The 27,891-nt window shown below is 36.2% G+C and overlaps 1 protein-coding gene, 2 long non-coding RNA genes and 1 pseudogene across 5 annotated transcripts; 2 read left to right on the top strand and 2 right to left on the bottom strand.

Moving 5' to 3' along the window:
- Positions 1-5,838: 5,838 nt before the first annotated feature.
- LOC128127809 (arginine biosynthesis bifunctional protein ArgJ, chloroplastic-like) lies at positions 5,839-8,777 on the bottom strand (annotated as a pseudogene).
- A 10,668-nt stretch (positions 8,778-19,445) lies between these two features.
- On the bottom strand, positions 19,446-27,623 carry LOC111909619 (xyloglucan endotransglucosylase/hydrolase protein 24). Of its 2 annotated transcripts, none has more exons than XM_052766666.1 (4): positions 26,929-27,623; positions 20,710-20,912; positions 20,416-20,609; positions 19,446-20,313 (listed from the first exon to the last, which is right to left on the bottom strand). In XM_052766666.1, the coding sequence occupies exons 1-4, from the start codon at positions 27,002-27,004 to the stop codon at positions 19,920-19,922; spliced, it is 867 nt and encodes a 288-aa protein (XP_052622626.1). In that variant the 5' UTR covers positions 27,005-27,623; the 3' UTR covers positions 19,446-19,919. The 2 variants fall into 2 exon arrangements, with proteins under 2 accessions (XP_052622626.1, XP_023761176.2); XM_023905408.3 differs by lacking the exon at positions 26,929-27,623 and adding an exon at positions 22,065-22,200.
- On the top strand, positions 22,078-22,868 carry LOC111909621 (uncharacterized). The gene is made up of 3 exons (XR_002856259.3): positions 22,078-22,218; positions 22,334-22,458; positions 22,572-22,868. It is a non-coding gene; the product is annotated as an uncharacterized LOC111909621 (long non-coding RNA).
- Positions 22,950-27,049, top strand: LOC111909620 (uncharacterized). Of its 2 annotated transcripts, none has more exons than XR_002856258.2 (4): positions 22,950-23,188; positions 23,700-23,974; positions 24,247-26,670; positions 26,924-27,049. It is a non-coding gene; the product is annotated as an uncharacterized LOC111909620 (long non-coding RNA). The 2 variants fall into 2 exon arrangements; XR_002856257.2 differs by having other exon boundaries at positions 24,247-25,803; positions 25,881-26,929.
- Positions 27,624-27,891: the final 268 nt, after the last annotated feature.

Raw genomic sequence — 27,891 nt, 5'->3', positions numbered from 1 at the left:
AAGATACAAACGTCGTAGAAATGGCAAATGGAAAGGCAGAAAGCACTAACGAAATATACACAGGGTGTACCCTTATTCTAGACAACCACCCACTCAAAATTGATCTAATGCCTGTTTCAGTAAAAAGCTTCAACGCCATCATTGGCATGCACTGGTTAAGTTCTAATCGTGTCGACATTCTATGTTACGAAAGGGTCGTTAGCCTAAATCTGCCAAGTGGCAAAACTCTTGTCATTTATGGCAACAAACCTAGTACGAACCTACAAATCATCTCTTGCGTCAAAGCCCAAAAGTATCTCTGCAAGGAATACCACGCCTTCTTAGCCCATGTAGTGGATAAGAAGCAAGAGGTGAATGACATCAAGGAATTTACGGAGGTATGTAATTTCCCTAACATATTCCCAAACGACCTTCCTAGAAATCCACCCGCACGACAGGTCAAATTTCGAATCGACCTAATCCCTATGGCTACCCCTGTAGGCAAAGCGCCATACCGCCTAGCGCCAGCCGAGATGTAGGAATTATCCAGCCAACTGAGCGAACTGCTAAGCAAAGGGTTCATCAGACCGAGCTTCTCGCCTTGGAGAGCGCCAATAATGTTCGTGAAAAAGAAGGATGGATCGTTCCGCATGTGCATCGACTACCGCGAGGTGAATAAGCTTACCATCAAAAACCGATACCCTCTACCCCGAATCGAAGACCTTTTCGACCAACTCCAAGGAGAAAATTACTTCTCAAAAATCGATCTGAGGTCGGGATTCCATCAACTATGGGTTCAGTAGGAGGATGCCCATAAAACGACGTTCATAACCCGGTATGGTCACTACGAGTTTGTAGTGAGGCCCTTCGGATTAACAAACGTAATTACGGTATTCATGGACCTAATGAACCGGGTGTGTTGGCCTTACTTAGATAAGTTCGTGATTGTCTTCATAGACGACATACTGCTCTATTCAAGGAGTAAGGAAGAACATAGCCAACACCTACGACAAGTATTCGAGACGTTAAGGGCGGAGAAGTTATATGAAAAATTCTCAAAGTGCGAATTTTGGATCCGAGAAGTTGGCTTCCTCGGACATGTGGTTAGCAAGGAAGGGATACACGTGTATCCTTACAAAATCAAGGCGATAGAGAACTGGTCAGCACTAAGGACGCCTACATAAATCTGTTAATTCTTAGGCCTCGCTGGCTACTACCAAGGGTTCATCCAAAACTTCTCCAAGATCACCAAACCACTTACCACCCTGACCCAAAAGGGTTTAACCTTCGACTGGGGGAGTGAAGCAAGAGGTTTCGTTCCAAACGCTAAAGCAAGCTCTGTGTAGTGCTCCGATTTTATCCCTACCGGAAGGAACTGAAGACTTCATGGTCTACTGTGACGCGTCGAACCAGGGTCTTGGATGTGTGTTAATGCAAGGAGGAAAGGTTATTGCCTACGCCTCAAGGCAGCTAAAAACGCACGAGGTCAACTACGCAACACATGACCTCGAACGGGGAGCAGTAGTATTCGCCCTAAAGATCTGGAGGCACTACCTCTACAGAACAAAATGTACTATCTTCACCAATCATAAAAGCCTTCAGCACATTCTCAACCAAAAGGAGCTCAATATGAGACAGAGGCGATGGGTAGAACTACTAAATGATTACGAATGCGAGATTCGTTATCGCCCAGGCAAGGCCAACATAGTAGCTGACGCCTTAAGCCGAAAGAAATACTTGGGTCGCTAGGTAAAGTCATTAACTATGACAATCCATTCACACCTGCCCACAAAAATCAAGGAGGCCTAGCTGGAATCTTTGAAACCAGAGAATGTGACCGGAGAGGATTTAAGAGGAATATATAAGAACCTATAAGTCAAGGACGATGGAGTTCGTTATCTCATGAATCGGATCTGGATACCGAAGTTCGGTGGATTCAAAGACGTAGTCATGAACGAAGCACACAAAACTTGATACTTCGTACATCCCGGTTGTATCTGGAGATTAAGAAACTTTATTGGTGGCCGAACATGAAGCCAAAATTGCTACCTTTGTGAGCAAGTGCCTGACTTGAGCCAAGGTCAAGGTAGAATACCAAAATCCCTCGGGTTTGTTGCAACAACCAGAGATACCAGAGTGGAAGTGGGAGTGGATCACAATGGATATCATAACCAAGTTACCCAAGACAACGGGCGGGCTCTTAAGCATTTGGGTGATCGTGGACAGGTTGACCAAATCAGCACACTTCCTACCAATAAAGGAAACCAACAAAATGGAAAAGATGACCATAACATACCTTAAGGAAATCGTACGATTGAATGGCGTACCAATATCCATTATCTCCGACAGGGATAGTCGATTTACCTCATGGTTCTGTCAGTCACTCCAAAAATCTCTAGGTACTAGGTTGGATATGATTACAACCTACCACCAACAAAGTGACAGGCAGAGTGAGAGGACTATACAAACATTAGAAGACATGCTGAGAGCATGTGTGATAGATTTGGGTAAAGCTTGGGATACCCATTTACCACTTACTGAATTCTCATACAACAACAACTATCACATTAGCATCACGGTTGCTCCATTCGAAGCCCTCTATGGCCGCAAAGTGCAGATCACGGTTGTGTTGGGCTGAAGTGGGTGACACGCAACTAACTAAGGGACAAGTCCCTAACAGCACTCTTACTGGCTCGAAAATCATAAGGGAAATGACAGAGAATATCATCTAAATCCGAGAACGATTAAAGACTTCTAGAGATAGACAAAAGAGTTATCCAGACAACAGACAGAAGCCCTTGGAATTCTAGGTCGAAGACCGGGTGCTGCTTAAGGTCTCACCCTGGAAAGGTTTGATATGTTTTGGAAAGCGTGGGAAACTAAATCCAAGGTATATCGGGTCGTTCGAGAACCTTGCCAGGATTGGCCCGGTAGCATACAAACTCTGATTATCACAAGAACTAAATAAACTACATCCTACCTTCCATGTGTCCAACTTAAATAAGTGCTTGCGCGATGAGACTCTCATCCCACTTGACGAGATTGAAATCAATGAGAGTCTCCACTTCGTAAAAGAACCGGTAGAAATCATAGACCAGGAGATCAAAAGAACAAAACAAAATCACATTCCTATTGTGAAGGTCCGATGGAATGCTAAATGAGGACCCAAGTTCACCTGGGATCGCGAAGACCAGATGAAAGAAAAATACCCACATCTTTTCCGCAAACCTTGATGTCCGAATCAAAACGCTAATTTTGGGACGAAATTCATTCTAATGGGGGGATGATGTGACAATTGTCAATTTTTGGTCAAGTCAAAGTCAAAGAAAGTCAATGCGTAAAACCGATAAACTCATCTAGTGCTTGTATGATAGGGTTTATTCTCTTATTACTAATGTACAACTCTCTATCATAATACAAAGTATCATTCAAAAGTTTCAAATGTTCAGAAATTCTAAACCCAAACCAGGGCGAGTGATGTAACGGCTCTATAAAGCACTATTATGTACCCTTCAGCATGTAAAACAGTCATAACTAGGCATAATGGGGTTTTCAAACCTTGCATTACGAAGCCAAACACTAATAAGAGCCACCGATTAAATCTCTCTAAATCTCTCCCACTCTATCTCTATCTCTATCTCTATCTCTCCCAAATCTCTATCTCAAAACTCTTGGTAGTAAAAATCACATTTTCCAACGTTTATACGAACATCCATGCCATCTCGAATCTTCCCTTGGTCAAAAATAGCTTAAAACGGAAGAAAGAAGTGAACAAGAGGGCTGAAGGTTCGCAGGGTACTGTTCACCTGCGAACCCTTGCGTGCCTTGGGGTCCCTTCCCTTGTCAGCCTCGCTTTTGAGTGAGGATTCATGTCTAACCAGGATGATTCACACCTTAGGCCTCGGACCGAAGACCACTATCGCGCCGGACGCTTTCGCTTGGCTAAACCGAGAGGGTTCGCTTTTGGTCGCCCAAGTTCACTTCGGACTACTACTTTCGGAAGGAGCTTGACATTCACATTGGACCAACCTCTTGCAGCGAACCCACTTTTGCATCAGCAGCCTCGCCGCGAACCCTCCCTTCACGTCTGACCTTCTCAACTTCGCTTGTTCGCTTCTTAACCCCGTTTCGCATTTTAACCCCGTTTTTTATGATTTTAATGTGGGAATTTCACCAAATTCGAATTTTCATCATTTTAAATCCTCCAAACTCATATGTTATTCCCATCTTGAAGATTTATTGTCTATAAATCATATCTTTTGTTCAAGATCGCACACAAAGGATTGTTGACTTTTCCCATAAAGTTATGACACCAACCCATCCCCACATCAACTTTATGTCACTATTCACATCCTACATAGTCAAATCAGTATCTTTCTTCAACACTCCATTAGATTTATCCTTGACCAAATCCAATAACTAGATATTAAAGCTTCACTTATAAAACCTCATTTACTTCCTCCAAAAACAATCTTTTCTCTCTTTATATCTTTCTCTCTCTCTCTCTCTCTCACTCTTTGGAACTCAAACTTTCCCCATGAAGTCTCGAGCTCTTTCCCCCACTCTTGGTAAGGTCTTCTTTTTACTCCTAAATTTTCTACATTCGTTCACACAAAGCATGATCATTTACACAAATATTTGCATATTTGTCCTTAGGATCTTCAAACCATCAAGCATCCTTCAAGCTCTCTTGACTTGAAACTCTTCATCTTCAACCTTCTATTCTTCAAGAAATCACAGAAGGTGAGTTCATACCCCTATATTTTCATGTTTTCTTCAAGTTTTAAGGGGCAGAATACAAGTTACAACACCAAAAACATATTCTAGTATAACCAACAGCTTACAACCGAAAATTTATGGTCCATTCACGAACTGTTTTGACCATCTTAAATTTAATCTTTTTATAAACTGTTAAATATTAATTTAGTTCAGGTTTATACCTTTCTAATGGCTACTTTCACACTTTCATACGATTTTCTACAATTTATCACTACTAGAAAAAAGGCCTTTTACGACGCTCATTGCGCGTCGTAAAACGCTCAGACGACGCGCAAATGCGTGTCAAGGAAGGCCCTGTCATAAAGAGAGACGACGCGCTTTTGCGCGTCGTCTATAGACGACGCGCATTTACGACGCGCATTTACGACGCGCGGTTATGACACGCAATGCGTATCAAGGAAGGCCCTGTCATAAAGGAAGACGACATGCATTTGCGTGCCGTAACCTTACGACGCGCGTGTTTATGACACGCAATGCGTATCAAGGAAGCCCCTGTCAAGAAAGGCCATGTCATAAATGAAGATGACACACATTTTTGCGTATCATAATTTTAAATGTTTAAAAAAATATTATTTATAGATTTGCTTATTTTCAAATTAAATTTGTATTTAATGTTTAATAATAGATAATAAAATATCATATACAAAAATAGAATCCATTGCATAAATTTAATGTCATACAAATAATCATTCTATGGAAAGATAAAACAAATTAATAGAAGTTGTAACAAAAATTTACAAACAAATGGTAGCAAATATGTTATCAAAATTCCTACATTAATTAGTGCTAAGCTCTGATCCTCCGGTTGAATTCTGCAGTCAGGAAATGATTAAGACAAGTACACATTATTATAAAGTTCATTTATGATCCTCAAATAAAAAATAAAGCAACTACATATATTATTGGCCATGAGAGAAGTAACCTTATAATAGATCTCAAGAAGCACATTGTTGTGAGCTGCCTGCAGAAAACCATGGCAGACATAAAGACATGAGCATGAGATTTGTTGTTGCTTTTATAAAAAATGAACTTATTCTATAGGTTATAAGATATAGTATAAATTTTTAACTTTTAAGCATTTTATAGCTAGCATAAAGTAGAATTTGGAATCATTAAGAATATAATGAGTACTTTGTTGTTGGAAGAAGCCTAACCGTTGCATAATATTTTGACTCAAAAAGGAAAATGTGGCAAATTTACCTGTACAAAGCTAGAGACAGAAAGAAGTGGCTTCTCTCCAATCTTCTGATTTCTAGCCTGAAAATTAACAAAGAATTTAGCAACTTGTAAGGAATAAGGGAAAAAAGTACTACACTAAGTTCAGAACTTAAAAATCAATTAAGATAACATGCAAATAATGAAAGCAGAATACCTAATAACTAGGCCAACAAGTTAGCATCATATATATTCAGGTGTAAACAGATGAAAGATAAGTTTAGGTCACACAAAAGTTTTCCAAAACAAAAGCAGAAGATAAATATAATAAAATTAAGAAATGAAGAACATACATGTATTAGAAGCATGACAAATGCAAAGATAACTTTTGCAACTTCTGTCAGAAAGTTAACACTGATGGGGCTAAAATTGAATCTCCCATCAACCTTGGACATGTACACCAAAATCGGCTGTAAAAGATGATCAATTTAGTGAGGTATTGATCAATTATGTAACATGGAAACAGTACACAACTAACTATACCTAAATATTATCCGGTCAACGATGCATGGAATTTAAAGAGTTGTTTATGTTATTTGAAAGATATGTACTATAAATAGATACACAAAACACGTTCTTTATCTTGTCTTCTGGGATAAAGAACATTTTGCCCTTATTTTGAGTTATCTATTATTCTCTTATTGTAATTATGTATTATATACCCTTGTTCAGAAATAAGGTTATTTTGATCATTTTTAAATATGACCTAAAATATTACTCTTGTTCAAAACATGTTATTTAAAGCAAGAATGAAATTAACCTAATTTATCATGTCACCGAGATAAAACTAGAGAGAAGAAATGACGAAAATACACTTGTGTGCATAACAAGAGCAGTATCAACCTAATTTATTTTGGGTGGAACGTGAATAGGGGGTGGACCAGGAAAAGGGTTAGCATGGGGATGCGATTTAAGTTATGATTATGTCAAAATTAATTATGCAACCCCTTTAGGCCCGGACAATCTTGATAAATGTTGGTCAAGCAAATGCAGCCACTGTAATTTTTTACTTAATTTTTTTGTTACCCGTGATGTAAAATGACGTAAATGAACACAATGAGGTTTACACTTTACATACATTGGAAAGGGCATATGAGCAGTCTATTACATCTTGGTAACCTGCATCCCCCTGTAAGGGCATATACATCATTTTACATCATGGGTAACAAAAAGTTAAGTAAAAAATTACCGTGGTTGCATTTGCTTGACCAGCATTTATCAAGACTGCCCGGGCCTAAAGAGGTTGCATAATTAATCTTGACATAATCATAACTTAAATCACATCCCCATGCTAACCCTGTTCCTGGTCCATCCCCTGTTCACGTTCCACCCAAAATAAACAAATAAATAACACAAGTTTCTTTTTTATTTAATGCAGAAAGAATGACTTAATAATAAAGTTACCTATGGATATCTGAATTTTAGCAGTGCCATGAGCATCACCAGCCTCTTTCAGGTAATTACTAGTTGTTGCCCCTGGAACACTCCTGCATTTTCAGTATTTCAATTATCATGTATCATGTATCATGTATGGTGTTACTGTTACCTATCAAATGGAAGTGGCTGGCCTCCTTCCATAAGTAGAATATCTCCAAGTGCTATTCTAAGGGCATTTGAGTCAAAAAAAAAATCCCCACACACCCTGCAGCACAGGCTATCCGCCCCCAATTTGGATCCCTACCATAAATTACCACCTGATAAAACCAACCATAAAAAATCATCATTATATCATTGGAAGTAGTTATTTCACCTTGAAATAACAACATATTAACCATCATGCATTGGTAAGTGAAGAAGATGCCACTGAACGTGCAATCTTTGCTGCTTCACTTTCACTCCCTGCACCACTTACTGTCACCTGCATAATTTCTCATTTCCATAAATACCCTTCTGCCCTCACCCCCCCCCCCCCCCAAAAAAAAAAAAAAAAAAAAAAAAAAAAACAGATCTCTATCAAACATGTTGCCCCTTCTCCATCCTATGCTATTGATTTGGCAAGCCCTTGCATTACCTTAACAAAAAAAAAACACTTGTAAAATGCATGTAACAACAAAAGGGTAAATTGGTAATTTAAACATACCGCATCAACCACATTTGTAGTTGGTTTCCTTCAGAACTGTGTAATGATGATATCCTGTTTGATCCAGATAAACCACTAGCCAAAGCAATAATGGTATCATTGGTGTTAGTATCCCCATCTACCTGCAATATTTTAGTTATTAATACACACATGTCACTGTTGGTTAAACGACTAAAATACCCTTTAATGATGCTACTACTTATAGTAATTTGGTTGAAACTTCGATTCACAGCAACCTGAACCATCTTTCGCTAGATGTCAGTATCTACACGAGCATCAGTCATTATAACCTGAAAATTCACATTTTTTTTAATCAATTAAAATTTTTTTACAAAACATTTTGTGGTAATAAATTAATAATATGGCAATATTAGTACATACACCAAGAAGTGTTCCCATGTTTGGGTGGATCATTCCGGAACCTTTTTCCATTCCCCCGATTCTTATACCGCTTCCACCAACCTTAAAAAAATAACTTTTTTTAATAAACGATAATAAATGAAATAAAAAAAAGTAAGCAAATAAATATAAATATGATACCTCAAACTCTACTGCTACACTCTTGCTCACAATATCCAGAATTCACATTCATTTAATAATATTATAAATTTTTATCCATAATGGAAATGTAATAAAAAAACAGGAATACCTTGACAGTAGTAAAATTGATGACATGGGAAACAGCAGGAGCCACTAATAATCTTGGATCAAAAGCATCAACCATTGGTTGAAAACATATCATCAAACACAATGTTGTCATATTAAGAATTACATTATTAAAAATTAAATTATAATTTTAATGTGCGAAATGGAATAAAGAGAAACCTATGAAAAGTATCCTTGGAATGCAGTTCCATGTAAAGCTGTTAAATCAACCCTATAATAGTTATGTTGTTGCTAAAAGAGGGCCTGGATAACAAGTGTATATTTTATAGAAATAAGAAACATAAAAACTACATTTCACAAATAATAATCAAAATATCAACAAAACAAAACAAATAGGATGAAGAAATGATATTAGGAAGAAAAAGTCCATACCCTGTTTGCAATCTCAACATACAGATACTCATCATTGAATGGTGCCATATGAATTCTGCAAAATAAAAATATTAATTTTTGTTTATTATATCAAAAGTAGCAATGAAAAGTGCTTTGTTTTTGGACGTATTGCTATAACATCAGAAAATGAACAAAATTCATGTAACTAACTTCAATACACACACAAACACACATATTCTAGTTGAGAAATTGAATATACCTGGTCTGTGCCATTATAACAAGAATAGTAGATGTACGAGTGTTCCGTGGCTCCTTCAACCTTCCATCATGTGCCAAACATGAGAAAATCAATGTGAACAGAGGAATCGAGTAGAAAACCCTAGCTAACAGATAAAATCAACATAAACAGTTCAAATTTAGATGAGAAAATCAATGTGAACAGTGGAATCGAGCAGAAAACCCTAGCATTTTCCTTCACCCGTCTTTCTTGTGCTGCTGCTGCTACTTCTTGGTTGTTTGTAGAGAGAGAAAAAGAGGAGTGAAAAAGGGTGTGCTGTTGTTGATTAAGTAAGAAATGGAAAAAGAGCGGCGAGAGACATACCTTCTTTGAGAAGTGAGAGATCCAATGACGGTATTGTATTCAGAAACATTGTTGGTGTAGTTTCTCTTGGCATAATCGTCGGCGGAATCGGAAAACTGACGACGGCCAAGTTCTGCGAGCAGTGGTTGGCGATTGGCTAATGAATCAACAACAGTGAAAATGAATGCTATTGGCTAATAAAAGCCCTAGTTCATGGGTGCGAACTTGTTAGGTCCAGATCATAAAAAGTAAAAACCCTAGTTCTTCTTTGATATCGAAATAAGAAAAGCCTTAAAATCGTCGGCATTTCGAGTTTGAGGATTCGTAGACTCCCAATCGCCGACTCCATGAAAGATATTGTGAGGTTCTATCTTTTGGGGAAGGCGGGTACTTGAATTTTTTTGGGATTTGGTTTCCCCCCTTAGTTGAATTAAAGAGGGACGCGCTTATTAAAATTTTATAAAGCGACACATCTACACGACGCCCACTTAAATTTATGTGCCTTCCGTGTTTTTAATTTTTTTCGTTAGACATTAATTTTGGGGCACGCACAAATGCGTATCATCTATTCTTTAAATTTTGCAAAATTGACATTATTTTTTAGGGCACGCACCAATGCGCGTCCTCTATCAGCGCGTGTCATTGTTTGCGCGTCATTAAAGGCCTGTTTTCTAGTAGTGTATGGTGATATTTACAAAACTGCTTATCATTTCAGAAATGATTTAGGACCGGTCAGTGAATATGGATATTTTAACACTGGTTAGAGACCTCTAAATATCATAATAAAAATTATGAACAGACTAGAGATATTTTCTAAACTCTCAGAGTTTACAGATCCAATTTTCGATTTACAGTGATTTTTCTAAAAATAGTGACAGAAAAGTTAAAACTAGTAAAATAGTTCATAAATTCACTAACACTTTGTAACATGTTGAGCAAAGTGTATAACCATGTTTAGCTACATCTTAATCGTATTTCATGTTAGTTTAGCTTCATGAAACAGAATTATACATTCATCATAAGTATTTTTCTTTCATTACAAACACATATGATAAGCTATAATAAGTATAGTTTATGGTTTGTTACATTACAAATACACTATGAAAGGTTTCCAATAAACTACAAAAGGGGTTTTCATTCACTACAAACATATGGGATAAACTATAATAGGGATATTTTATGGTACATTAACACTAAGAACATAATAAGGAAGGTTCAATTTACACTACAAAAAGGATTTTCATTTACGCTACATGAAAACTCGTTGAATCAAATTTGTAAGAGATTACTTCTTTGTATTCATTAGAGTACTGGTTAAAGTCTTGTATTATAATCATAGTCTCCTGTAGGTAGAGTGTGATACTTATATATATATATATATATATATATATATATATATATATATATATATATATATATATATATATATATATATATATATATATATATATATATATTGGGACTGACAATCCCGCACCTAAGCTGCATGCAACGACTAGACCGGTAGGTTTGGGGTGACAAATATCAAAACATTTCGACGCGAACAGGATTACTATGTCAATTGCATGGTTATAGTAATTCACATAGGGAAACAACGACACATATAGTTTAAGGGAATTCTTACATTCAAAAGGGTTTTAATTATTTAAAATTGCCTACACCATCATAAGTATGAAATAATACTTGTACATTTCGGTCTTTAGGTTTTAAGACTACATCTCATTTATAAGGAAAATATTGGATTTTTTTTAGCATACACTACATTTACAAAGAAAGGTTTTCAATTCTACATACAAAAGCTTATGCACTCACCAACTTAATTGTTGACACTTTTTCAAAATTACTTGTATTCTCATGTAATCAATAAAAACAGATAACTACCAGCTTTTGAGGATGGAATGCTACGGCATTAGACAAACCATTTTATCATTATATTGTAATCAATTTTGAAACATGCAACTTATGAAACCATGTAACTTTTTCGATTATATTTATGATGATTGTATTTACTTTGATCACTATTATATTCATTGTTATGATACTATACATGAAGCCCTCCAACCCTGGACGTTTTTGCCATCCTTGGTTCGGGGGTGTGATAGATTTCAGGATTTTAGCAACGGTGTAATTGTTCGATAGTTAAAGGAAGCAATGTCTTATTCAGAACTAGAAGGTTTATCTCCTAGTTGTCTCAAGTTGTTCATTATATTCATGGAATTCTTATCATCAAGATGAGCCTTTTCTTAAAGGAATATCTAATCCCTTTGATCAAGTGAAAGGTTGTCGACATCAGTGTATGGTTTGTGATTCTATTTTTTAGTGGGAACCTCAGGTAATCAGAAGTTGAGTAGTCAGTTTGGGAGATAAGTGGAATGGAATTAGCAATGGTTCAATATTGGCAGTCTATAATGGAGTCATACCAACTCGAGACTTCAGATTTCAGGTTGAGTAGATGTAGTTCTTCTACATGGGATTCTTTTAGACTGAGGAAGGATTCATTCATCTCCACATTTGAAGAGCCCTGCTAGGGTTGGTTTTAGTTGCCTTTATGAAGGCCGTGGTATGCTCGGGGTTGTGGGCGTGTTGATCAGGATGTCTGGCATCCCTGGAATGGTAAGGGAAGATTTCTAGGACGAAATCTAATTTAAGTGGGGGAGAGTTGTAATGATTGGTTCTTTGTGCATTTCAGTTTAGACCATGTGGGGGTGTATTGTTTCCAATTTGGTCCTTGGGGTTAATACGAGGGTTGTACCATGGGGTACGCTTAGCGTACCAGCACAGAAGCTAGTGCACTGGGCGTACCACATGGTACACTTAGCGTACTAAATGGGAGTGGATCACGCATTCAGACCTCATATGCAGGGTGTACGCCTAAATATATGGGGGATACGCCTATGTATGCGGGGTGTACAAGGGGTTTGAGGAAACCCTAATTTCAGGGTGTTGCACCCTATATAAGCTCCTTAAGTTCCTGGGGGTGGCCTCTTTATCAGCCTCCATTGTCCTAAAACCCTAATCTCGAATCCTAATAGCATATTTGAGTCTTTTGGAGCCTTGGACTTGATTTTGGTGGTTTGTACTCCTTTAAGTGTTAAAAGAAGAAGTTGGAAGATTCATTCATTGGAAGGAAGCTTAAAGATCTAGATTTAGCTCTATCTTTTGGTTACTTTTAAGGTATAAAGTTCATACTTGATCCTTGTATGCCTATACATCTTCATGTTATGGTTTTATGCTTCATTATCCCTTTTTAGTTGGCCTTGATCGGTGAAGGCCATTTTAGAATCTAAATCTTGTAGATATTGATGTTTGGAGAGTTCCTCAAGCTTAAAGGTGCAAATTTTATGGTGTTTATGGTCTTATATATGCATGCATTAAGTCATTTAGTATGCTTTATTGAGCTATAAGAGCCTCATTAAGCCATGCATGCACGTAAAGTTGGAAAATTTATGTGATAAACCATCTTAAGGAAGTTAAATCTAATTTTGGATTGAGGTCTTAATCCATTCAGAGATGGAAAAGTGAAGGTTGGCCAACATAGGGGAGTATGCAGGGTGTACAAGCAGGTACGCACAGCGTACAAGCCCTAAAGCAAGTACGTTGCGCGTGAACTGATTTCACACCACGTACTCAGCAATGGGCTTCGAAAATAAGGGCTTCTCGATGTTGGGCTAGGTTGGGGTTTTTGTGTTTTGGTGCTTGTTAGGCCATCAAGATTCTCTTGTTGGGCTGTTGGAATTTTATTGGACTCCTTGGTTGTAGTCCCATGAAAGAGATTTGGGCTCAATTTGGAAAATTAAGCCATATTGGGTTTTGAGTGATTATTATGGAATTTGGTCCTTTGGTCAATTGGATTGGGCTAAGTTATTTAAAGTGGTAAAAAGGTCTTTTACCCTAGTTTGGACTCTCAGTGTAGGTCAGTATCCAATTATTGATTGAATGATTATTTTGTGATTAATAGCGTGGGGATTTTAGCGGGCTAACAGCCAGAGATTCTTTCTATAAGATTCGGTAGTGCGAAGTGAGTTTCCTTATTGTGTTTAGCGGGTCGAAGGTACCAATGCCAACCCATTTTTTTCTTATGTTAGGATGCTAGATTTCTGCGTGACTCTTGCATGTGTTATGTGCTTGTATGCTTATCGAGCAGGGCCCGATGTCGGGCGGGGCTCGATGACCATTATGTATGCTATGTATCTTTGTGATTACTGCATGTCTTATGTGTTTATATGTTTTATATGTTTAATAGGCGGGGCATGATGACTGACAGATCTGTATACCGAGTAGGAATTAACATTGGGAGGGACCCGATGATTGACTGATTAGTATACTGAGTGGGGCTCGATGCCGGGCGGGGCTTGATGGCAGAGCGGGGCCCATTATGTGTTTATCTATGTATCTATGGTTTTTGGTATTTTGAGGAACTAACTAAGCTTTATGCTTACAAATTTTCGTTTATGTTTCAGGTACGTCTGTTTTTAAAGGGAAGAGCTCGAGATGATTGCAGAGCACAATCCACTCGATTCCGCATTCTGTGATATACTCTGATACTGATGATGTATTGATAAAACTTTGATTACCCTAGTTTTATGAAAATGATATGATTTACTGTTTTATTAATTTAAAAATGAAAATTTTCAGTTCTTACTTTTAGGATGTTACAGTATGTTCAGTTCATCAATACATCACTAGGTCTACACATGACTAAAAAATAATATCCTTTTTCTACAGGTAAATGCTCACATCAAGGGGTAATGTGCGATGCTCCATCAAATTCGACATATTCTTTTGCCCGATATCATGGTTATTTTTTAATCTTTTATTGCATTTTCTATCAAAAATAGAAGGAGAATCATGAACATCCATTAGTATTTAATATTGTTGTTTAGATTTTAGAGAAATTTGAAGATGGAGATCTATTTAGTAATGTGATGTGGTACTGCTTTTTCGTCTTTATAGATCAAAATTTTGTTGTTACTAGATGTTCTTAGGATTATGATTGTTTGTCTCCAGACAAAATATTTCGGTATATCTCATTTTTGTTAGCATCCATATAAGATTTTATGATTGTTCGACTTTGGATTTGCAATATTTTGACGAAGAAGATTCTTTTGGCAATGTGACGTGGCACTGAGTTTTTATCATTTTGATAAAAAATTTGGCGTTGCTAGATCCTTCTTTGGATTCATATTATTTATTATTCATACTTAACTTTAGGATGCTTCACATTTTCAGCAGGTTACTCTTAAGAAATTATTTGGTGCATTACAATTCGAGTTTCGAATATTGAAGCCTTTGTATGATCCGATATTGAGCTCTTCGGTTCAATAGTCGAGGGGGAGACTGTGAACATGATTGGGTGTTTGAGGACTGGTCAGATTTGAAGATTGGGATCTCATATTTTTACTTAGAGTTGGTTCATCTGTATGTTATTTGATGTTAATGATTCCATTTCCAGATTCCGAGATCACGATAACTTCAATTCTTCTGAGATATTTTAGCACCAGACCCGCCTGTCAGATTTTTTTGCCTTCTATCACTTCTTATTACCCTCATCATTTCCATGTAGTTAGGGGAGATTGTTGGAGAAGGAACTGACCAACAATGATGAGTGATTTATCATGTTAAAATATTCCCTTGTATGAAAGCATATTCCCTCCACTAGTATATAAAGTGGATGTGTGAGGTCATTTAAAATAAGAGTGCAGTATGTAGACATCCGTTATAGAGAGAGAGTGGGAGAGAGAGAGAGAGAGAGGGGAGAGTTGGATGGGGGTATTCTCCTTAGCCATGAGTATTCTTCATGTAATATTTTGTATCTCTCTATCTATACAATTCAATTTATTCACATGTTCATGTTCATCATTGAAATACACGATTATCTTCTTGATTACTTATATTCCGCACCAAACCAATCATCAAATGGGTCTAACAAAGATAATTAAGATAATAAAAACACAATATCATTATTTTAATTAAAATCTATCATGGCTTACAACAATATTCTTAGTATTTGAAACATAAATGTCATTATGTTTAATAACTCTAAATGTTGTGATAGTAACACTCAAAACATAAAACCAACAAATTAAATACTAGTTTGAGAAGAAAAAAGACTAGATTGCATATGAACTTAACTCGCATAATTGTTCCACTTCTTTATCTAACCACAAGAGGTCTTGAATCATCTTTTCATTACCATCCTTATTAGCATATGTAACAAGCCATCCACTTTTAGTCTGCCACTACTCCTTAACGTTCCTTCAAACTCAAACATTATGCCAAGCACAGAGATATGACCTTCATACCTAGTAAAACATGATACATCAATTGAAATCCACACAAGTGATTATAACCTGCACCAATATTAATTAACTTCAAAAACAAGAACTTTAACAAGAAAAAATCACAAAAAGTTTGAAGGCCAAGTATCTCTTAATTATATGTTGGGTCAGTATTTTGTTTTCAATTCCCTTGGCCAAATTGATACCCTGATTAAAAATAAAATAAATTAAAAAAAAACCAAACGACATCAAAGGATAAATTACAAAAATAAAGATACAACAGGATTAGAGCAAAGCCAAACACAATGGTATAATGGTCAAGTCAGCCATCCAAAGATGAGAGGCTAGCTAGAATACAACAAAATTTAATTTTTGAGGAAATATAGCACACCAACCAAGTTTCAAATGAACTGAAACAACAATTAATTTTGGCTAAGAAAACCTCCATTTCAGCGTCAGGGGTAAAAATGTCCGACTAAGGGACAAGAAGCAAAAACTACCCATGATGTACATGAAATATGTGAAAACTGAAGCAAACAACGCCAAAAATCCAATAAAAAATTAAAGCAAACTGGCTAAAATTACATAGAGGAGATCAACTCTTTTAATAATACTATTTATAAAAATGTGGCAACAACCATTTAGTCCACTACTAATTGTGTTTTTTCTTAAACTAAACAAAATAACATGTATAATTTACACCACTACTTATACTACTTGTCCAATCTTGTAATTACTAGATTAGTAACATTTTGTTGGGTTTTGTATACTACAACATCCTATGGTGCACATATAACCGTAAAAGCTTTGGATATATGTTTGCTCTAATTATACATGTAATATTGTTTCCAAAGCTTTAAGCCTACAACTAGCATACAAATGATATAACGTACATAAAATACTAGTTAGAAGTTTTACCTCTTTGTATAGTTTGTAGAACTTGATGAATATGGCCTTTAAAAGCTTAGCCCCAATAGTGTGAAAACCTCAAATGAAATCACAACACATCATGGACAAATGTGGAACTTGGGAGAGAATTACATGTACCCAAAAACATCCATGAACTCCAAGAACAAGCATGTAGGCGTTTTTTAGGTTAAGAGCATGTATTTATATGTTGTCTTTCAAGGGTCATGGGTATAACCCAAATCCATACCCATGGGTTTATGACCCATGGTTCATATGGCCCAACTCTTTATGTATCCATACATAAACTTGGTCCAACATGGATCATAAGCCCAATACATATAAATATAACTAATTATCATAATTAGTCCCCATAAATTTGATTGGTGTCTTTTGATCACTTAATTAATTCCAAATTAATTCTTGATCAATACTAATTAAAACATATGATTTCATATTAATATATTATAATTTATAATATATTAATAAATCATATATAACCATTCTCTCACGAGTCCATCCTAACAAATTGTTTTGATGATATGCAACCCAAATGGACCATGCTACTCTCAGGTCGAGTACATATCAATAATAGTTATGTGCTTAGACATCTAATCCAACACATTGTGCATCAGGGTTTATGCTATTTGATCCTTCATCACTCTGCATCACACACACACACACACACACACATATATATATATATATATATATATATATATATATATATATATATATATATATATATATATATATATATATATATATATATATATATAGACACACACACACACACACACCAAAACAGTATATAAAAATCACACCAAACCAGATACCTTGTACAATTTATAGAAATAAAAAGTAGTAAATTACAAAAACTAGAAATTACCTTAAATAATCAAATTTGTGACAGGAAAAAGTCGAATAGCATACCCTTAGAAAAAAAATCATTAGAATAGAATTCTTGAGCATAAGTACATATTACAAAGAATTAGAAGATACAGGATGTCAAAGAAGTCAATTTTGATTTATACTGAAATTGTTAAAGTCGGAGACGAATCAGAAATTAGGCAACTTGAAAATACCATTCAGTTTCCATGAAATCTCAATTGGTTGAGTCGTTAATTTGGCTAAGGTGTGAAGAAGGTGTAATCTTTATTATCGATGCAAATATATTGGCAACCGATTGTGTTCTAATGGCCCTTCATCTTCTATTCCATCTGACGTGCCCATATACTCTCTTCTTAGTTCTCCGCCTTCAATCTTAGAATCGAGATACAATACGGATCCATATACGATACATATCCACATAATAGAGTCCCACTAAAAGAAGAAACATCAAATGAAGACAACAAGTAGTGAATTAGATTCTAGAATCGTGCCTATTCAAGGGGCATATAACAAGATGCAATCGATGATGAGATATGGAGAGTTTTAATCGACAGAGATATACCAAGATGGATTTAATTTGGAACAAGCTTCAACCGGTGAGATGCTGAGATTTAACATGCAATCGACAAGATGACTGGTAGGAGCAACAAGGGGTTTGGAAATCGGAAGGGATATTGAATTCAGTGGATCCGAAAATTTCAAATATGTTTCAAGTTTTGACCTAGGAGCGCAAAGGGATGGATGAAACACACTTTAATGTTGGAGGCAATAAGGAGAGGTTAATGAAAATTAGAAGGAAATAACCAGCTTGCAACAAATATTAAAATATTTCGATATGATATAATGGCATAAAAATATATATGCCACTAAAAACATAATATTGTAGCACTAAAACGAATGTCACTAAAAACTTGTGTCACTAAATGTAATTTTGTTTGTAGTGAGACATTGGTAGGTACTTGCAATCCTCAAGCATTTTGCAGTTTTGTGATTGTGCCAGGCATTTTACTAAAACATGTCGTTTGTCTCGATTACTCAAAGACAATAGCATTTCTCCTCATGAGCACTTCACTACCATGAACTCAAACAAATCCACTCCATGGAAATTCGATACAGGAGCGTCTCACCATGTCACTAGCCAAACATATCACCTACAATCTTTCTCTGATTATAGCAGTGCTCAAGAAATTATTTTGGACGATGGTTCAGGTTTAAAAATCATGCATACTGGTCATACAATCTTGAATTAACCCTCTCATTCTTTTCATGTGAACAATATTCTTTGTGCTCCCTCCTTAAACAAGATTTTTATGTGGCAAAATTTTGTAAGACTAACAATGTTTCCACATATTTTTTTCCTTGGCATTTTTTGGTGAAGGAACTTAGCACCCGGGCGCAACTACTTCGAGGAGAAAAAAAATGATCTCTACTGCTTCATGCCTTCAAGAACTCCTCGAATGAATGTTAAGTGACGGATATCATCCTTTTAAATCTATCGCTAGCTATTTCCTAATATTCTAGTTGTGAACCGCTAGCAATCAACACAACATTTATCTTCTATTGCCATTTACCGAAACGACTAACTCAATTTCACTTTCCAGTTTGTACAGTACTGTCAATATATATAACTCTTTCATTTCGTTTGACACTTGGTGTGCACAACAAATTTGCAAATAGACGACCATAACAGTTACTTGTAAATTGCACAAATGGCACCACCATAACAAACTTACTAATGTACAAGTAGATCCAAAATAACAAAAATCACCTAGAAATTGCCTAAGGGGGAAAGGGAAAAAAAAGAAACTAGGACACAAAAACTACATGTACAACCCACTAATATAATTCCGACTTGGCCAAGTCGCCCTGGTGACTATGAATCATGCACAACCAGTAAGTGTAAATCGCGTGAAAGAAGACATCAAGTCGTGGTATTGTCTCTGGAGATGAAACAAAAAGGTCCATCAAGTCACATTGTAAGTCAGTCTCATCTTTCTGTCTCACTAATGTCACACTGATCTGCAATTTCTCTTTTCTCCATGGCTATGTCCAAATGGTTATGGAGGTTCATTGAGAGAGACAGACAAGGAAAATTAGCGTTTTTCTTGTAAGGAAGTGATCGTCTTACTTTTGGTGTATCTTATTCTCTTTATTCACCAAAAAGGCAAAAAAAAAAAAAATTAATATTATCCAGTTTGGTGATGTTGAGTGCTTAAGTTGGTGTATCAAGGGAACATTCTGGTGGAAGGCCATGTGGGAAGCGATTAAAGTCATTGCAGTAATTGTAAATCATGTAATTACGTTGGACCCATTTCAGCATCTCAAGGTTCCTCAAATCTAGTTGTTTTTGTTTATACCAATCATGTTTGATAGCTTTTGAACAAGACTCCTCGTTCTTCCAAAGACAACCCCTGGCCTTATAATTCCTAAACCACGTTCTGAATGGAGCTTCTGTCCAGTTTGTTTTTATTGCCCCACCTCTTGTGGCCCATTGATCCGCATTCCAAAGGCTCGCATATATCCTCATAGGAAGCTCCTTCATGTATGGAACTCCCCTCGATTCCCAGTTTTTGAACACTCTAATAGGCGTCCCATCCACGTAAATTCTGAACAATAACCAATTTATTCAACGAAATGCAAAATTTAGAGGAATGATGTTAATATTTAAGCTCTTTCAAGTAAGTTTCCAAATACAGATACATACTTACACAATCATAAATGGGTTCCAAATAATCGTATAAGTGTGGAAACTGGTGGTGGGATCAAACCAAAGGTGAATTTGTTGCTCTCTAGAGCCGCTACCTTTGATATACATGTTTGTATGAAGAGTGTAAGGATTACCAGAAAGATTTCCCAAAAACTCGATATCTATCTCATCACGATTATCACCTTCTGATGCTAACTAAATAGAAACAAATCAATTAATCAATGAATCTTTTACACAATTTATATAAATAATCAATTTAAAAGGAAAGAAGAAAGAAAATGAAATAGAAACCTACATAGAACGTAGTAACAGTTCCCGCAGAGTTTCCTTGAATAAGTTTGATTTGCATGTCGATTTTGGAGAAAAGATATTCCCTGTAGGATTGGATCCCAGAGCCAGAATATTCATCAAGAGACAGCATTAAAAGTTTCCCGTTATCATGAATGCTTCCACGGCCATTGCCCCACCATATGTTGAAATCTCTATAGAAGTTGGTAGCTATGACAAATTTGGTACAACTCAGTATTATAAGAGATATCAAATATAAGATGACAGTGGTATTAGGTGAAGTAGACATTGAGACGCGTTTTGAGTTACGACAATTAGAAGACGATCGAATATTGAGCCATTTATATAGCACTGTAGAGAGCTAAAAAATTGTCATTTAGTTGGTTGATATAAAGAAATTGAAAACTTCAGCCTTAGTTTTCTGAGTAGTTGTCACTTAATACTAATACTTTATGTAATAGAATTTGTACGTAGATCCAACATTAAAATTAGCACCGAAAAACAATGTCACCTCAAACTTGTATACTTGTTATAAAAGATAGCAACTTCAAAATGACATTTAAGGACCTGAATGAAGAAAAAAGAACAACATATTAATGTAAAAAAAGTTAGCAACTTGAAAACGACATTGAAGGACTTTGGCTTTTTTGATAGCTAAAATCACAAGGATATAAATTAACCTGTAAAAAACAAAACTAGTGACCAAATACGATCATTGGGCTGTAATTTATATATATACTAATTTTAAACTACAAGTTGAACAGTTCTTGCATCTGATTGGCTGTAATTTTTTTTTTTTTTTTTTTGTTTTCTTCTTTTGTTCTCTTATTTGGCTTGCTTTCATCGGCTTCTGATACACTTACAACGTGTCTTGCACCGCCTTTGTTCTCCAATGGAAAGCTTACACAATTGCTTCCACCGTCTCACCAACCATTCCTGTTTGTTCCATCTTCCTCCACCCGCTTATCTTCTTTTCCAATCGGTATTCCACCGTTTTCCCTCAATCAATTTCCCTCAACTAATTCCACCGCCACTAGCATCGACGTCGCCCTCTCTGGTACTTTCTACACACCATTCTCCACCGTCTGCTCTGTTTATCTGGGTTTCCAGCGACTGTGAGGTTGGTGCACCGGACACCTGATTTGGTTTTTTAACATGCCCTTAGCCAACGTCGTCGTCTATTTGTCCTTCTCCGACGTCGTCGTCTGTTTGTCCTTCTCCGATTCCCCTGTGTTTCCCATATTGAGGGTTATAATTTCTTCTTGATTTTTGTATTACGGCTTATGGTCCCCTCCGCAACGTCGACACCTTCGGTCGTACCCGAGACGACTTCAGTTCCACCGGAGACTTCTTCAGTTGTACCAGAGACGCCTATGATGGAAGCGTTGGTGTAAGTGCTTGGATAATCGGACGTCATTGGTGGAATTGTGATCTGTTGTGCACAAAAATCGGAAAATTTGTTAGCCGCGTTGTTGTTGCTGTACAGATATGTCGACATAGAAGAGAGATCAAGTAGGTAAATCACACCGACTTTGCTGCAACATCTTTTGGTTTTAGTGTTTATTCTAAACCAACTTTATCTCAATTCTATTGTTTTTTGGTTATTATAATGAATTTATATCATGTCGCAGTTTCAACAGGAAGAGGATTCTGATACAAGTTTCATTGAAGCTTATTTGTTGAATAAAAAGACAGAAGAAGAGTGAAGCCAATCCCATTCCAGTTCCAGCCAATAAGGGTTTATTGGTCAATACATGTAAGCCATCCCTTTGTGCTACTTTAAACTCAAATAATGATTTTGACTTCTATATCTTTAAGAATACATGTGGTTTCAGATATATAATGATGATTTTGAAGTTTTTTTTGTAGGAGTTTTGCCATTAATGCGTTGTAAGGCTAATCATTAACCATGTAAATCTTGAAACTTTCAAAGATTTCAATGCTATGACATTGTTTTAGCCTTTTAGGACAATTGAACTATAGATAAGATCATTACAATCTTGAAAGTGATCGTCTAGCTGAAATTTGGGGAGATTTCTTATAAGGGGCTTCACTTACATCTCTAACCTTATAATCAGTTGCCATGTTATCAATACACAACTTCCATCTCATTAACATCAGGTTGTGATCTTTCTTGAAGGCGTATTGAAATTTGGGGAGATTTCTTATAAGGCATGTAATCTTTTTTCATAAATCATTGACACGCAGAAAATCTCTTAAGTTTTAACCAAGATTCACATTTGCAGCTCGAAAAATCATTGCAATGGCAGGTTTACAAATTTAATTGGAACAGAGTAAATCTAAACAATAAGGTGATAATCACTCTCACTCGAATTTGTTTTCGTTTATTTTAAAGTTTTTAAATTGCTTCTGTTAACTTATTCTGGTGGTTTCTCTCAATTTCGGCCAACATCTTCGATTTGTCGTCCCCTGCTTTGATTCCATCGATTTCTGTTGATTCCGACGACTTCCCTTCTTCATAAGAGGTTAGTAGTTGATCATCTTCTTCGAAACACTTTGTTTGTTAAAAGAAAGGCTTCATGAATTTTTAAATAACTACATAATCTTTTATGTTTATGGAGACAAATTATTTGTATTGATGCTTTTTCTGGCATTATATTTTTTTGATTTTTTTTAATATTTTTAATGAAAAATGGAGTTTCACTATTAAAAAGAGATGCTTGCTTTGGTTTATATAATTAGGAGATGATGCTTTTTCTTTTGGTTTATAAAAAACTCATCTCATTTTACAAAATGAGTATAAAGCTTTGGAAGGTAAATTATTCGAACTTTTGTTGTGTTGTACATTATAAAAGTTGCTTTACAGAAAACCAAATCCATATAAACAACAAATTTTTGAAAATGGAATAATGGTATTCAACTGTTGTGTAAGTGTGAAATAAAAAATCAAATTTGTTGCGAGATAAGTGCAAAATATCATCTTCTGGTGGCAAGTTTTATTTCTTCTGATATAATTTGCTATTTTACCTCCATCAGGTTGTACGTTGGACATAATGCAAATGTTGCACAACATCAGTGAAGGTTCGTATATTTATTTTCTATAATACCAATGTATTGATAAGTATATGTAACAAGGGTAAAAATGTCTTTTTCTTACGCCCAATGTGAGATGATATGGAGGGAGTGGATAAAACAGATATGTATTCTTTTTCTTACCATCCTACTTTCTCAACATTTATGTATTCTCATTTGTGTTGTGTTTGTTGATGATTTACTGGTGCGGATTCTTTTTGTTATTCTGGGAACCCTAGGTATGATATCTTTCCATCTTAATTGGATTATAATTTTACGTATTTTAAGTGAGAAATAAGCTATTCTTTAGTGCTTCTTTCTGTTAAGACTTAAGATATATTCTTAAAATTTAAACCATTGTATATGATTTTGTTCAAAGTTGATCAATTTTTCAAAGTGCATGCTTATTTGTTTTCTTCTTTTTCTTGAAAGAAGATGGTTTGTCTGTAATGACTAAAGATTATGGTCTTGAAAGCTACTCACTATTTTCCTTTGGTTTTTCACATTGCAGTACTTCAACTCCAACACCACCAGCAACTGGAAGTGGAGCCCCAACCCCAGGAACCGGAACCCCAACACCCGGAACCGGAACCGGAACCAAAACCGGAACTGGAACCCCGACACCAGGAACCGGAACTGGAACTCCATGGATTGGAACAAGAACCGGAACTCCAGGGACCGGAACCGGAACTAAACTTGATTTTTTTTCATTGGCTTGTTTCGGTTTCTAATATCAACTCTTTTGTCCTTAGCTATATCATTTTTTTTTTCAAAAGTAGTTCACAATAGTTGCTTCAAGTTCATCCCTGTTATTAAGTGCATACCAGCTTGCCTTTTGGTATGATGGAATAAAGGAAGGATAGAATTTTTCATTCCATTGCTAGATGGAATTGAATGGATCGTTTCGTTCTTTCCATGTTCCTTACAAACTCAAAACCTAAGTACACTGCTATTATATGACTTCTTTATGTTTAAACTAATTTATTCAAAATGATGTTTCAGAGAACTCTTGGTGGGGGTAAACTGTGGGAGACACCGCTTCACTCAGTCTGCCTTAATGGCCAGAACAATGAAAAATGAAATTTATCTCACACTTATCCATCTTTTAGGTTATTAACATATTTATCATAGCAGGTATGTATTAAAGCTTAAACAACTATGTTAGATTTATGTATTAGATTAATGTATTTCATATAGCAACTACATGAGATCTTTTTCATGTCTTTAGCGTGTCTAACCCCGCAAAGCGGGGATCTTCCCTAGTTATAACGATATTAGTTTTATTTAAAAATATGTCAAGGGTATTTAAATGGTTATTATATCAAAATCTTATTATTTTGCCACATAAGATTTCCACATCATTTTTATGTAAAACTATGTCAAGGTTATTTTAAATGGTTAACATATCAAAATCTTATTATATTTTCCACAAAAGATTTAAAAAACATCTCTCTCTCTCTCTCTCTCTCTCTCTCTCTCTCTCTGGGGTAAACAATAGTTACCATCAAGGATGAAGCTTGATTTGGAGGCAACCTTCATCTGAAACACCACTAGTTCTTCAAGTGCGTTCCTCAAGTGTTTGTTTTGTTATGAGTATTAGTAAGGACGATTTCGAATACAAAATCTATTTTAAGTGGGGAAGAGTTGTAACATTCAAAATCTTGAAGAGAAATTGCTGAGAATAACCATATTTCTAACTGAACTCGACGAGTTGGAGGGACCAACTCGACGTGATCAAGATGGAAGAACCACGAGAATTAAATGAACCAACTCGACGAGTTGAGGAGCCTCAACTCGGCGAGTTGACAACTGGAAAGGAAACCCTAATTTTTAGGGTCTTGCGCCCTATTAAAAGGCCTTAAGTCCTTTTTCTAGCCTCCTTCTCAACCTCCATTGTTATCAAAACCGTAAAAGAAATTATAGCCTTCATTGTCAAGCTTTTGAGCCTTGGAAGGACGTTTGGCGTTCATTTTGTGCATTGTGAAGGAATTGGAAGATCTTAAAGTTTCTAGCTTGGAGAAGGAAGTCTTGGATCCAAAATCACTCCATTTCTTGCAGTCACTTTAAGGTATCAAGTTCATACCTTGAATTGTAGATGATTAGATCTCCTCATTTTGTTTTTTGTTGTGTTTTGGCCTCTTTTAGGGGATAATGATGGAGTGACGTCAATTAAGGGGTTGTTCTTTCATATCTGAGTTGGTTTTTGGTACCCTTGAGCTTAAAGGTGCAAAACTTCATGAGGATTTTGGTGTCTTGCATGCATTAAGTCAATTATTAAATTCATTCTATGCTTAAGAGCTTAATTTATACATGCATGAATGTAAAGTTGGCAACTTTACGTGGTTTTCTAGCTCAAGGAAGTCAAATCTATGTTTTCGAGTCATGTTCTTACGAATTAAGTGCTTAATATATTAAGATGTGGGTTTCTGGCGAACTCGGCGAGTTGGCTCAGTTTTCCGTGACATTTTCAGATTGATATAGGAACTTAGCGAGTTTGTTGGTCAGCTCGGTGAGTTGACTTGGTTTTTCCCGATATGTGCAGTTGATGGAGAAACTCGACGAGTTGAAGGACAACTCGGCAAGTTGGGTTAACTCAGGTCGTTCACTTTGACTTTCAATTTATGATTTTGAACAAGTTTGTCCCAAGGGGTACTTGAGGTAATCTGAATTGTAAATTAGGAAATTATGGGCCCATATGGGGTTGGGCCCAATTTGGAAAATTGGGCCATTAGTGGGCCTTTCTGGATCTTTTGGTTTTGGGCCTCAGTTTTGGTTCATTTTGGGTCACGGGTAAGATGGTCATTTACCCCAACTAAGGATTATGGATTATAGCATGAAACCCAATTGCTAATTGGGTGTGTTGTTGGTATTGATAGCTCAAGATGCCGAAAGGGCGGTAGCTAGGGATTTCTTTCTATGAGCTTCTACATTCGAGGTTAGTTTTCGTCACTATACTTTTAGGTCGAAGGCACCAAGGCCAACCCTTTGGTTTGATAACCCGATATTGTTGATATGCCGAGTATGAAATAGATATGCATGCTAGTATGGTTTTGCTGGTCTTGATATGTTAGTCTGGTAGATCTGTAGGACCACCTGTGATACTGTCTGCTTATCTGTATATGATATTATCTATTATATATCGACATATTGTGTGGGTTGGGTTGAGGTTGTATTGCTTTGTGTTGTAGCCAACAAACGCTGGAGCATACCAGATATGAGTTGAAGGCCAGTGAGGGCATGCCAGACTCATATTTAGGACTCATTAGCATTCTAGATATGAACTGAGGGCTGGGTAGGGAAAACAAGACTCATACGGAGAGCTCAGTAGCATTCCAGTTATGAGCTGAGGACCGGGTGGTATGCCAGACTCATACTGAGGGCTACTCATTGATATTCCAGTCTAATAACCAAGGAAGCAAGCCAAACATAAGTTGTGGGTCCAAGGGCAAGCCAGAATTATGATGTGGGCTCGAGATCAAGCCAGATATGAGATGTGGGCCTGATAGGCAAGCTAAACTCATATTATGGGCTCAAGAAGTAATCCAGTCATTTAGATGTGGACCCAATACTTGTTGTTATTTGTATATGTTATATGTTTGGGTATTAGTACTTTGGGGGAACTCACTAAGCTTCATGCTTACAGTTTTGGTTTATGGTTTCAGGTACTTCAACGAATCTTGTCAGGGTGAAGGCATGACCGTACACATCCTCACATTTTTGGACTTATGATTTTCTGGGATACTCTGATAAAGACAATGTTTTGAAAACTATGTTGAGAACGATTATGATTTTAAATAATATTTTGGAAACAAGGGGATTTGTAAACACTTCCTTATAAAAAGGGTGATTTGAAAAGTTTAAATTTTATGAAATTTTATGGATGCTACAAGTTGGTATCAGAGCCTTAGTTTGAGTGAAATTGAGGAATACTTGTGTGAATCCAGTCTCAAACTAAGGAAAAATGTTACTGTTCTAGTTTAGCGTTCGACTAGCTTCACATTAGACTTTGTCTTTGATTCGTTCAGTACATATTGCCACCTAAAGAACGAGAAACACATTTTTTTGGGAAAGTATTGGTTTGTATGCGAAATATTTTTAATCAATAAAAAATAACCAATGCTCGTGATATCCTTTTCATTTTTTACGTTATTAAAAT

The sequence above is a fragment of the Lactuca sativa genome, chromosome 8 (genome assembly GCF_002870075.4).
Source record: "Lactuca sativa cultivar Salinas chromosome 8, Lsat_Salinas_v11, whole genome shotgun sequence".
Classification (NCBI taxonomy): Eukaryota; Viridiplantae; Streptophyta; class Magnoliopsida; order Asterales; family Asteraceae; genus Lactuca; species Lactuca sativa.
This window is presented reverse-complemented; position numbering and strand designations above follow the sequence as displayed.